General features: G+C 57.6%; 1 protein-coding gene across 4 annotated transcripts; it reads left to right on the top strand.

The window, feature by feature from the left end:
• Positions 1-645: 645 nt before the first annotated feature.
• CCNQ (cyclin Q) lies at positions 646-11,095 on the top strand. Of its 4 annotated transcripts, none has more exons than XM_022565944.2 (5): positions 646-868; positions 3,965-4,148; positions 5,501-5,633; positions 6,846-7,073; positions 10,601-11,095. In XM_022565944.2, exons 1-5 carry the CDS (start codon positions 751-753, stop codon positions 10,688-10,690), a joined length of 753 nt encoding a protein of 250 aa, XP_022421652.1. In that variant the 5' UTR covers positions 646-750; the 3' UTR covers positions 10,691-11,095. The 4 variants fall into 4 exon arrangements, with proteins under 4 accessions (XP_022421652.1, XP_022421654.1, XP_022421653.1 ...); XM_022565946.2 differs by having other exon boundaries at positions 649-868; positions 10,661-11,095; XM_022565945.2 differs by lacking the exon at positions 646-868 and adding an exon at positions 875-1,721.
• Positions 11,096-11,415: the final 320 nt, after the last annotated feature.

Here is an 11,415-nt window from a genome sequence, read left to right on the forward strand (position 1 = left end):
ACAGCCCTCATGCCCTCATTTCGTGCACAGCATTCCCTTCAGGGCTCATCTGTAGGTCTGGGAAACTCTGACAAACCTGGATTCGGGTTTTACGAACACTGACATTGAACCCCACGTCTTCTCTAGTTGGGAGACACCGATGTGAGCTCCGGTAAGCGATCCCCCCGCCCCCGGCCCCCGCCGCGGCTTGGCAGACAGCCAGCTCTCCCCGTCCTGAACCACGCGGGGCCACCAGCCCGGAGGCACACCTTAGTCGGACAGCAGGGACTTGTAGCTCAGGTGCCGGGGAGGGTGATATTTTCGTGCCCTGATCCTAGGACTGTAACGTCACTTCACCCTGGAGGAGTAACCCCGCCGGTTCCGGTTGCCGCCGTTCGGCTCCCGAGGGCGGAGCGTGAGTCTCCAGGAGGCGGGGCGTCAGCCTCTCGGGGGCGGGGCGTCGGCTCCAAAGGAGATGTTTGCTGCATCTAGGGGACAGGGCGGGCGCCTTCGGCCTCTGCGCTTGCGCTTGAGCTTGAGTCTGCGTATTCGGCCGGACCCGCCTTTGGCGGACAGCTGCGCTACCCACCCTGGGGCGGGCGGGCCGGCCTGGGCTGGGCTGGCTGGCGGGCTGGCGGGCTGGCGGGCGGGCGGGCCGGCCGGGGCGGGGCGGGATCTCCGCTCCCGCCGTGAGCACCCGGGGAGCCGGCCGCCTCGCGTCGGGGCCCTTCTCCTTCCCGTGGGGGATCTGGGCCCGTGGGGCGGGACCTCATGGAAGCAGTTGGCCCGGGGACCTGCGGTGGAGGGGATGCGGCACTGGGCGCGGAGGGGCGGCCAGCACCCGAGGCGAGGGTGCACTTCCGAGTGACGAGGTTCATCATGGAGGCAGGTAACCACGGCCGGGAAGAGGGCGGGCCCCGCGCGGACGGGACGTGGGAGCCAGAGCCGCATTGCTGCACTTTCACCCAGCTGGCCCCAACCCGCCGCGGGAGCACCGAGCAGGCAGGCAGGGGCTGGCGTAGCGGGGATCCGCTTCCCGAAAGATGGGACCCGCCAAATTCGGTGCTGGCGTGGCTGAGCGGAGGGAAGAGATCGGGCCTGCACTGCCCTAGCGGAGGCTGGGAGGCTCGGCTTAGGGGTACCGGCCTCTGCCTTTCCGCCACGCCCTACATACTAGGCTTTGAGCTGCGAGGCATACGCGGTCATGGCCATTTCATGGGCGGGCGCGTAGGTCCAAAGAGAGGATGTGGAAACTAGAAGGCCCCAGCTAGAAGGTGGCGGAATCGGGGCGCCCGCATCTCGATTGAGTGTGCCGCGCCTTCTGACACACCTGTCTCGCAGCATACGGGGACGCTGGCACCTGGTCACACGGAGCCTTTTGGAGCATATGCCCTTGGTGAGGCTCCTGACAAACCTTGTTGACGAGGTCCCATCACATCTAGGACCCAGGGGCTTCCCTGGTGGCGCAGTGGTTGAGAATCCGCCTGCCAATGCAGGGCACACGGGTTCGATCTCTGGTCCGGGAGGATCCCGCATGCTGCGGAGCAGCACAGCCCATGTGCCTAGAGCCCGTGCTGAGCTGGGCCTGCAGTGCTGTAACTAGTGAAGCCGGCGCGCCTAGAGCCCGTGCTCCGCAACAAGAGGAGCCACCGCAGTGAGAAGCCCGCGCACCGCAATGAACAGTAGCCCCCGCTCGCCACAACTAGAGGAAGGCCACGTGCAGCCACGAAGAACCCAACGCAGTAAATAAATAAATAAATATACAGGGAACTCTGGCAAATTTAAGTTTAAAAAACAAACAACCCCCCCCCAAAAAAAAACCAAAACAAAACAACTAGGAGCCGGGGCGCAGCTCACGTTTTGAACCCGGCCAGGGCATCCACACCGTGGTGTTGGGTGCTCTATCTCCGAAGGCGAGGCGATGTAGCTAATTGGATTCCGGTAGAAACACTGTTTCCATCAATAGTGGTTTGCTCCGTTGTTGTTGATCTTTGTTAATTTGTATGCATTCCGCCGAAGAGGGCGATCTTTGTTACTTTGTATACATTCTGCCAAAGAGGGCGATCTTTGTTACTTTGTATACATTCTGCCAAAGAGGGCGATCTTTGTTACTTTGTATACATTCTGGTGAAGAGGGCGATCTTTGTTACTTTGTATACATTCTGCCAAAGAGGGCGATCTTTGTTACTTTGTATACATTCTGGCGAAGAGGGCGATCTTTGTTACTTTGTATACATTCTGAGGGCGTTGGGTGAGTCCGCTTTCAAGTCAAGGTGGGCAGAGTCTGGGGAAAATAGTGCAGGACCATTAATCCCAGTGATTTGTACATTTAATTTCCAGGAAGTTTTGCAAAGTGTATAAGGAAGGATGGCAGTGCCTCCTCATATACCCCATACATCTGCTTGGAGGATCCATGTGAACCAGGGACGCATGCTACCCTTTGAGGGTTTGCTATATAAAAGGCAAGACTTGGAGGGTCATGTGCAGTAATACCACCTAATCTGACATCTCTGAGAATGAGGGGTCCCATGTAGGAACTGTCTATGAAACTGAAGTTTAAACCTGGAAATGCTAAAACCTAAATGCTAAAAGCTAATGCTGAAATGTTTTGCATATGCCCTTGCCCTCTGTGTGAGGTTGAATACCGGTCCTCCAAAGATTTCCCCATCCTAATTCCCAGAACCTGTGACTGTTACCTCATGTGGCAAAAGAGATTTTGCAGATGGGATTAAGCATCTTGATGTCGGGGAGCTATCCTAGGTTATCTGGTGGGCCCAATATAATCACACCCGTCCTTAGAGAGAGAGGCAGGAGGAGTAGATAGGCCACGTGATGATGGAAGCAGAGTTAGAAGATGCCGCACCGCTGGCTTTGAGGATGGAGGAAAGGGCCGTGAGCCAAAGATTGCAGGCGCTTCAGAAGTTGGAAAGGGCAAGGGAGTGGATTCTCCTCTGGAACCTCCAGAAGGAACCAGCCCTGCCGACACCTTGAACTTAGCCCCCTAAGACTCATTTTGGACTTCTGACCACCGGCATTGTAAGAGAAAAAAGTATGTGCTGTTTTAAGCCACTTAGTTTGTGGCGCCTTGTTACAGCAGCTCTGGGGAACTAATACGCCTTTCTAGGTGGAGGATGTTGAACACAATTCGAATGATTGTCGGTGGTTCTCCACCTTCTTTCAGTCTATGGGGTGTCATTTAACCTTCCCTTATTAACCCTGGTCATTGTGAATTTGTTTTGGTTCTGTGACCCAATGCGGTGATTTCCCTAGGAGCTGTCGGGGGGATTTAGGGCTTTAACCCCTAAATCGAACCATCGTGCTCTGGTTTTTGAGTTCTGTTCCCTTTTCCCTCGAGCCTGGCTGTGGCCTTTCTCCTGCTCTGCGGGCGGTTGCCTTTGGCAGTCACCCTGCTTTGCTTTTCTTGCCTTTGCTAACCTGTGGGTTAGTAAACCAGTGCTGAGTATAATCTTAAACTATGACCTCAGGACTCGCGGCACCTGTTTGATGCTCAGAGACCTTTTTTCCTCCTGTCACATTGGCAGGATTTTGGTTAGGTGAGCTGCAGAGGTGGGGGCAACCTCTAGTTAAATGCCTGCTAAGGTGGAAACAGACACACAACTTGTTCCTTTCCAAGATGTGCAGAAAGGGATATGCCAGGTGCAGTAGTTTGAAGCCTTGCTTCTCCTGGCGTGGCCTTGAGGCTTGGGAGAAGCGTGGAGCCCACAGAGCTACTGAAGGGAATGCTGCACTTCAGCGTGACCCCCAGGGGCTTGTTAGCACGTTAGAGTCTGAGAAGCTCGCGTCTAAATCCCTCAGGTCGAGGACCCAGTGGAAGGCATGGCAGCCCCTGCCAGCTGGGCCCTGAGCTCTCGGTCTTGTCAGAACAGGGATGTGCACCCTTAGGGCCCAACCTGGCGGCTCCCCTCACACTTTGCAGGGGGCGAGCCCTGGATGAAGCACTCCCCTGCCTGCTTTCTCTCGGTAGGTGTCAAGCTAGGGATGCGGTCCATCCCCATCGCCACCGCCTGTGCCATATACCATAAGTTCTTCTGCGAGATCGACCTGGACGCCTATGACCCCTACTTGGTGGCCATGTCTTCCCTTTACTTGGCCGGCAAAGTGGAGGAACAGCGCCTGCGCACTCGTGACATCATCAACGTTTCCAACAGGTAGCCGCTTCTGGTGTCCCCGTGAATGGGAGGCCAGAGGAGGATCTCACTAGGCCCTGCCCCCCAGGCGGCAGCAGTCCAACTAAGGAGGAGGCACCTGGGTGGCCGTGAACTGGGGCCGGGAGCAGTAACAGCAAAGGCAGGGGTGAGCCAGGAGCCTAGGGGCACCTGTACGAGAGAAGCTGGGGCCAGATTTTGGGGAACCTCAGAGGCCAGATGGGGTGCAGAGCGGGGTGGGAAGGAGGGTGTCCCTAGCGTTGCACGCGGGCACAGCTGGAGCAGAGTGTGTACGGACAGCTGATTCAGTTTGTGGTACAGCAGAAACTGACACACCATTGTAAAGCAACTGTAGTCCAAGAAGGGTGTTAAACAATAAATAAAAGATCAAATTCTATTCTAAAAAAAAAAAAAAGATTCTCGTGGGCTCTTGGACAGGATGGATGGAACCAGTTGGGTTCTGGGGCCGCTGTCCCGTTTAGATGGTGTGGAAACATGGTCAGAGTTGCTCAGGAGTGTCTCTCGCAGAGTCCTGGGCCCGAGCAGCCGTGTTCCTGTTGGGGAAGGACACGGGGCTCCAGCCGGCTGGGCGGGCTGTGCCGAGGTCCCGGGGCCTGGGAGGAAGCAATTTGTGGAAAGTTAGTGCGTCATTAGCCTTTCCAGGAACTCTAATCATTAGGGAACCGCGGAAGGGCAGCCGGAGTCCACCTGTCATTGCCAGGGCCCCAGCAGGGAGGGCGGGCGGGCACCAGGGGAAACCGTGGGGCGCTCTAATAGGACGTTGGCGCCCGGTGTGGTTCTGTGGGGAGATCGGAAGAAGAGGGAGGGGCCGGGAAGGGTGAGTCAGCGGCAGAGAACTGGGGTCACTTTAGTGTGTATCCCATTCCCGCACAGCTTGGTGATCTTGCATAGGTGGGAGTGTTGTGGACGAATAAGGTGTAAATAAGGACACAAAGATCTGGAATGAAACAAAATGGAAAGCTAAAATACATTTACATTTCTGAGGGCATCATTCTTGTGTTCAAATGCCTTCCTTGGGCCCAGAGTGAGAGCCCGGGGCATCGCCGCCCCGGGTGCAAAGACTGTTCCTCAGGAGACGCTGCAGAGAGCCCATCTTTACACTCGACGTCCTGCTAAGGAGGTGGGACGGCCATGGGGCTAACGCTAGAAGTGGCTCCTTTCCTCTCTGGTTACCGTTTCCATGGCATACGCACACCCGCAGGTGGAGAGTGGTTCATGGTGACCCTGTGCTGACCAAGAGCACAGGGGCCCTGGCGTTGCCTCTGGGTATCCCACGACTGGGGGCTCCTGGGGCCACCCACTTCTGCCGTCAGCTGTGTTGTTTCTCTGCACAGGTACTTCCACCCGGACAGCGAGCCCTTGGAACTGGACTCACGCTTTTGGGAGCTCCGGGACAGCATCGTGCAGTGTGAGCTGCTCGTACTGCGGGTTCTGCGTTTCCAGGTCTCCTTCCAGCACCCTCACAAGGTATGTGCTGGGGGGGTCGCCGACAGTTCCCAGAGGCACGAAGCTATTTGCAGCCCCCTGAGCCTGGAGCCACGCGGGGCCCTGGGGAGAAGCAGTGACCGGCTCGGGCAGCCTCGCCCGTCGCCACTCTCGGGGTCCGTCAGGCAGCTCTAATTTCAGCTGCTGCCTTTCCGCCCGCTCGGCTGTGGCTGCAAGCCAGGATCCGCGTGCCCTCTGAAGCCCGTGCCCGTCCCCAGACCCGTATGAATTGTTTGTTCACTGAGCCACGGGGAGGCAGGGCCCGTTTCCTGACCTGCCGAGTCCCTGTGCCAGGAGTTGCTGCCCCGCCTCAGAGCTCAGTGCCAGCTCAGCTGTGCGTACGAACCCACGAGAAAAGCCTGGTCACTCACCGTTCACAGCTAGGAGTGCGTTCGTCCCAACAGAAGAATTGCTTCAGAAAGCAGCAGAAGGGGCACGTGAACCCTTAGAGCACTTGGAAGGACCCTGTGGGCAGCTGGAAAGGTGGCCTGCAGAGAGGCGGGTGGGGGGGGCTTGGGACGTGTGCCTTCCCGACCGCCTCCCTAGTCCCAGAGCCGCTGGTGGAGATTCCAAGCCGTAGTGTTTTCTGTCGGCGTGCGGTGCAGGGCTGCTCTCCTCAGTGGCACTCCCCGTGGGCTCAGGAGGGAGTGGTGTTCGGGCAGAGGGGGAGCTGACAGACGGCCGAGCTGGAGGGCATTCAGAGGCCCTGGCGCCCCGAGAGCCAGTGTCCGGTGTCTGGCTGGCCCCTAGCCTCAGGCTGGACTGTGGGTGCCTTGCCCTGTCGTGCAGATCGGGACGCCGTTTCTGGAGTTTTAATGTTTGAGCAGGGCCGAGGGCATGAGGAGAATGATCGCTGATGGTGGCCGGCACAGGGCCACGTTGACGGAGAGGGACAGTGGCGGGGTGGCCATGGAGAGCGGCCGAGCGGGTTTTGGGAGCCGGGCCTGGAGGCTGAGAGCAGGCGGGCCTGAGGGGACCGCGGCGGGGCTGGAGGTGAACCTGGCAGGAGGGTGGGGCAAGGCCTGTGGAAGGCACTGGGGCTTTTTTCCAGTGACACCGGGAGGCGACACATCCGATCTGTGGTGTACACACGTCGTGACGCTTAGGGGAGAGTGGCTGGTGGGCAGACAGGCCGCAGGCTCACAGTAAAGGAGGCAGGTGACGGGGGGCCAGCTGACTGGCGTGTCTTTGCAGTACCTGCTCCACTACCTGTTGTCCGTCAAGAACTGGCTGAACCGTTACAGCTGGCAGCGGAGCCCCGTCTCCATCACCGCCTGGGCCCTGCTGCGCGACAGCTACCACGGGGGGCTGTGCCTCCGGTTCCAGGCTCAGCACATAGCCGTGGCGGTGCTCCACCTGGCCCTGCAGGCCTATGGGGTCGAGGTGCCCGCTGAGGCCGAGGCCGAGAAGCCATGGTGGCAGGTGAGGTGACTGCGTTGGCAGTCCCCCTTGGCGTGTGTCCCCCTCTTCTCTGCCTGAGGTCCCTGTACCTGGTGTCACATTTCTTTGTAGTAATTATCCACAAAGAAAGATACGGGCTACTTGGGAACCTTGAAGCTTGAGGATACTCTGTCCTAATAGTCTAAGGCAGGCTCTCGCCCTCGACACCGTGGACGTTCAGGGTCGGATGTAGGAGCAGGACAGCGCCAGACGTTGCCAAGTGCCTCGGGATAGGGATCGCCCCTGGCTGAGAACTACTGAGGCCAACCAAGCACTTTTTTTGAACTGAGTGGGAGCTTGTCGTAGATCCGAGGTTAGTAAGTCTGGCTTCACGTCAGAAGACGTACAGGGGGTGCTCTAAAAAGACAGCGGTTGGTAGGTAGGTAGATAGATGATGTGCGGATGGATAGGTGATGGTGGATGGTGGGATGGAGAGATGATGGAAAAGGAGGCAGTTGGATGATAGATGGGTGGGTGGATGCATAGATAGATAAGACAGATGACACCCCGCTTCCCCGAGACGTACTGAAAGCTGAGAGCAGTTTGTCGAGAGCTGGGTGAAGTGTGTCTGTCAGAAAGGCTGCAGTCCTAGCGGGTTTCCCTGGGTAGTCCCACCGTTCCTTAAAATGGGATTTTGACATCATTCTCCGTTTTTCCTTTCCTGTACTTGAAGTTTGCCGGCCCTCTCTTCATGATACCTTTGTCCCTCCTTGTCCTACAATGAGATTCCATGTAAGCAGACTTTGAGGTGACGGAAGGCTCCTCCTTTTTGGGCACCACCCCTCCCATGCGAACCCACAGTGGCTGCCTCCCCCTTCCTGAGGCTCCCTCCCCCGGCCTGCTCGCCCTTCCTGGGAGCTCACAGCTTCTTTCTGTGATTCACTGTCCTTTATTGCCTGTCTGCCCCCCAGCCCCCCACCGCACCCCAAGGCCAGGGACCTTGTCTGCTTCATCAGTGTCTGGGCAGGTGGGGGGCAAAGGGCGGCTGCGTGGACAAAAGCATTGCTCCGTGCCGGGCTTCTTGGGGACTTCCAGATCACGTGAGCCCAAGGTCCCCACTCTGTTGAATCAGGTGGCGGCGCAAGGGGCCGCTGCTTCCTGGCCCGTCCTGGGCTGCTTTCCTCTGCGTGTCCTCCCTGCTCTCCTTTCTCTTCACTTGTTCCTGACGGTGACCGGGGCTGGAGCTGCCGCAGCAACCTCTGCCTCCCGCTCTGGGCCGTCACCCCTCACCCCTCGTGAGAGGAGAGCACGGAGAGCAGCTCCGCCACGGGCCTCTTTTCTGGGCGACACACACGTGCCCAGCAATCGTTCTCCTGGACGACGACGCCCCTCTGGGCGGTACGCCCGCGCTTCGCTCGCTCTTGTCTTTCCGGGTGGCTCCGAGTTCCGTGCACGGGAGCGGCCGGGCATCCTTTGGGCATGTGAGGGCCGCTTGCTTGGTGCTGAGCGGCTGCTGACGAGCCGCCTGCCCAGCCCCGAGGTGCTGCCTCTAAATCGTGAGACATTCTTACTGCTCACCTGCTCTCAGCCACCACTTCTGTGAAGTCACCTGTCTGCCCTCGAGCGTGGCAGCAGTGGCAGCGGGGTGGCCGCTTGTGCCCAGGTGCTTCGGGCCTCTGGGTGGATGAGGCTCTGGCTCTAAAGCAGTAGCGAGTTGTAGCGGGTGTCGGAATCCCCGTCTTTTGGAGGCCGAGTCCTGTTCCGTGGTGTGGCTGGACCGCGTCATGTTGGTTCGTTCCTCCATGAGGGACACTTGGATTGTTTCCAGCTTTTGGCCCTGGACTACTTTTTTTTAAAAAAAATAGTTATTTATTTACGTGGCTGCGCCGGGTCTTAGTTGCGGCAGGCGGGCTCCTTAGTTGCAGCTCGCATGTGGGATCTAGTTCCCTGACCAGGGATCGAACCCGGGCCCCCTGCATTGGGAGCGCACAGTCTTAACCACTGTGCCACCGGGGAAGTCCCTGCCCTGGACTATATTTTAACGGTCATTTCTTGGCTTGGGGTCTCCAAGAGCATACAGCTAGTGGACCCTGACAAGCAAGCCTGTATTTCTTTTCTTTTTTTTTTTTTTTTAACATCTTATTGGAGTACAATTGCCTTCCAATGGTGTGTTAGTTTCTGCTTTATAACAAAGTGAATGAGTCATACATATACATATGTTCCCATATCTCTTCCCTCTTGCGTCTCCCTCCCTCCCACCCTCCCTAACCCACCCCTCTAGGTGGTCATAAAGCACAGAGCTGATCTCCCTGTGCTATGCAAGCCTGTATTTCTGAAGTATTTATTTTCCAACCGGAGTCCAGGGGGTGACGGCTGATCTTCCTGAGCCAGTGGTCGAGGGAGGGGCTGTTTCCAGGTCACTATCTCCCACCTGAAGTGACAGCCTGTGGAGAGTTCACGCTTCCTTTGGTGGCCATGCAGGAGGGTGGACTCAGGTCCAGCTTTTGCCCCAGCTCAGCCCTGGGCCTTGACCTTCGTGGTACCTTGATTCCCCAGGCAGCACCCCCCGGCCCGGGGGCCACGGCATCCAACCAAGTGCTCCTTGTTTTGCTTTTTACTTGCCGTGTCATCGGGGTCCCCAAGAGCATCCTCAGGCTCGCTGTGCTGCCGAGAGGACTCACAGAGTTCAGAAAAGCCCTTATGCTCGTGGTTATGGGAGTTCGGCTTAGTTACCGGGGAAGGGTACAGGTTGAAATCAGCAAAGATAAAAAGGAACGGAGGACAGGTCCAGGAGAGACCAGATATGAGCTCCCAGGTCCCTTGGCCCTGGGCAAACCGAGACCCTCTCATCAGGCAGGGGCCTAGAGTTCCCCTCCCAGGAGCCAGGCCAGGACCGGACCTTCCTTGGGAACGTGCAGAGTTAAGCCCTCTTCATTTGGGCCCCTGGGGACTCACGTTGCAATTTTATAAGCTCCGTGGCACAGTCAAGTGGCGGTCTGGGGACTTCCCTGGCGGCCCAGTGGTTAGGACTCGGCGCTCTCACTGCCGGGGCCCGGGTTCAATCCCTGGTCGGGGAACTAAGATCCAGCAAGCTGTGCAGCGTGGCCAAAAAAAAAAAAAAAAAAAAGACACGTTCTGGTCCAGGTTAGAGAGCAGGTCCACGTGTTCCCTAGGGGTTGGCCTAGGGTAGAGTGGGGTCCAGGAGACCTAGCCTATTTCTGGAAATGAACTCCCCACCCCTGCTCCCATACCCAGAGACTGCGGACCTGAGAGCTCCAGGGGGAGGCAGGAGCCCGTCACCAGCTTCCCATGCAACCCAGGACAAGTCCCCTCTCCTGTATGAGTTGGATGATCACCACAGCCTCTTCCATCTGGAATGTTCTCTGCTTTGTGATCAGCCTCGGCAGGCTGGACCTGAACCGGCTGTGCAGAGAGCCGCCCTCGTTTCCAATAGCCGAGTCCCCATGCCATCCCCCACCCCTGTGCACTGTGATTCTGTGCTTAGTGGCGGGTGCCTTGTTTAACGGAGAGGGAGTCTAACCGGAACCTGTTTTCCTTCTCCTTTCTAGGTGTTTAGTGAAGACCTTACCAAGCCAATCATTGATAACATTGTGTCTGATCTCATTCAGATTTATACCATGGACACAGAGATCCCCTAAGGCCCTGGTCCAGGCCTGCCCAAAGAGAAGTCCGTGACGCTCGGCAGCCTGGGGATGGCACCGCCACAGGGCCGTGAACGCCGGCCCCCAGAGGACCAGCTGGAAGGGCTGGCGAAGGCGATGACTGTCCCCGGCAGCCGTGGTCTGGACAGTGACAGGAGCCACGCCTTCAGCGGGCGGGCTTGGAGTTCACCGCGAGGGGCTGCCGAGGCCAGGCGCCGCGTCTGCTTTTGTCCTTTGAGAGGACCTGACTGCCGTGGAGGGTGACGTCATCGGAAGGAAAATCAAAGAAAGGATGGGACTGAGCCCCTGGGGATTTTTTAAAAGCCTGATTTATAGAATGAATGAATGTGCAACATAGATGGAACTTTATTTTGTGTAATAAAAGATACAAATGAACTGGGACACCCGGTGTTTGCTCTCTAGCCCGTGCTGCCCTGGTGGGTTTGTGGGTGCCATCCAGACTCGATTTCCCCTCAAAGGCTCTCCAGGTGGAAGTGCCTGGGGTAGGCCCTCCACCACTTCCGGAAGGTAGGATGGCACAGCGTGTGCCCGTGTCACAATGACGTCCCCTAGAAGGGCCCACGTGTCCTCCCTCTGCTGGGACCCTTGCAGGGCTTGGCAATCATTCTGCTTGGCGAGTGAAGTTACATCTTGGAAAGAGGGATTAAGGAGTATCATTTGAGTTCAAGAAGACCAAAATGTATCCAGAAAGTTACAACTTT

This window comes from Delphinapterus leucas, chromosome X (genome assembly GCF_059928025.1).
Source record: "Delphinapterus leucas isolate spDelLeu-1000000601 "Yukka" chromosome X, BTC_Dleu_Yukka2, whole genome shotgun sequence".
In the NCBI taxonomy this organism is placed as follows: domain Eukaryota; kingdom Metazoa; phylum Chordata; class Mammalia; order Artiodactyla; family Monodontidae; genus Delphinapterus; species Delphinapterus leucas.

Coding starts and splice junctions, on each gene's coding strand:
- CCNQ (XM_022565944.2), top strand. CDS start 751: ATGGAAGCAGTTGGCCCGGGGACCTGCGGTGGAGGGGATGCGGCACTG. Junction 869..3,964: donor GAGGTTCATCATGGAGGCAG/GTAACCACGGCC, acceptor TTCTCTCGGTAG/GTGTCAAGCTAGGGATGCGG. Junction 4,149..5,500: donor ATCATCAACGTTTCCAACAG/GTAGCCGCTTCT, acceptor TTCTCTGCACAG/GTACTTCCACCCGGACAGCG.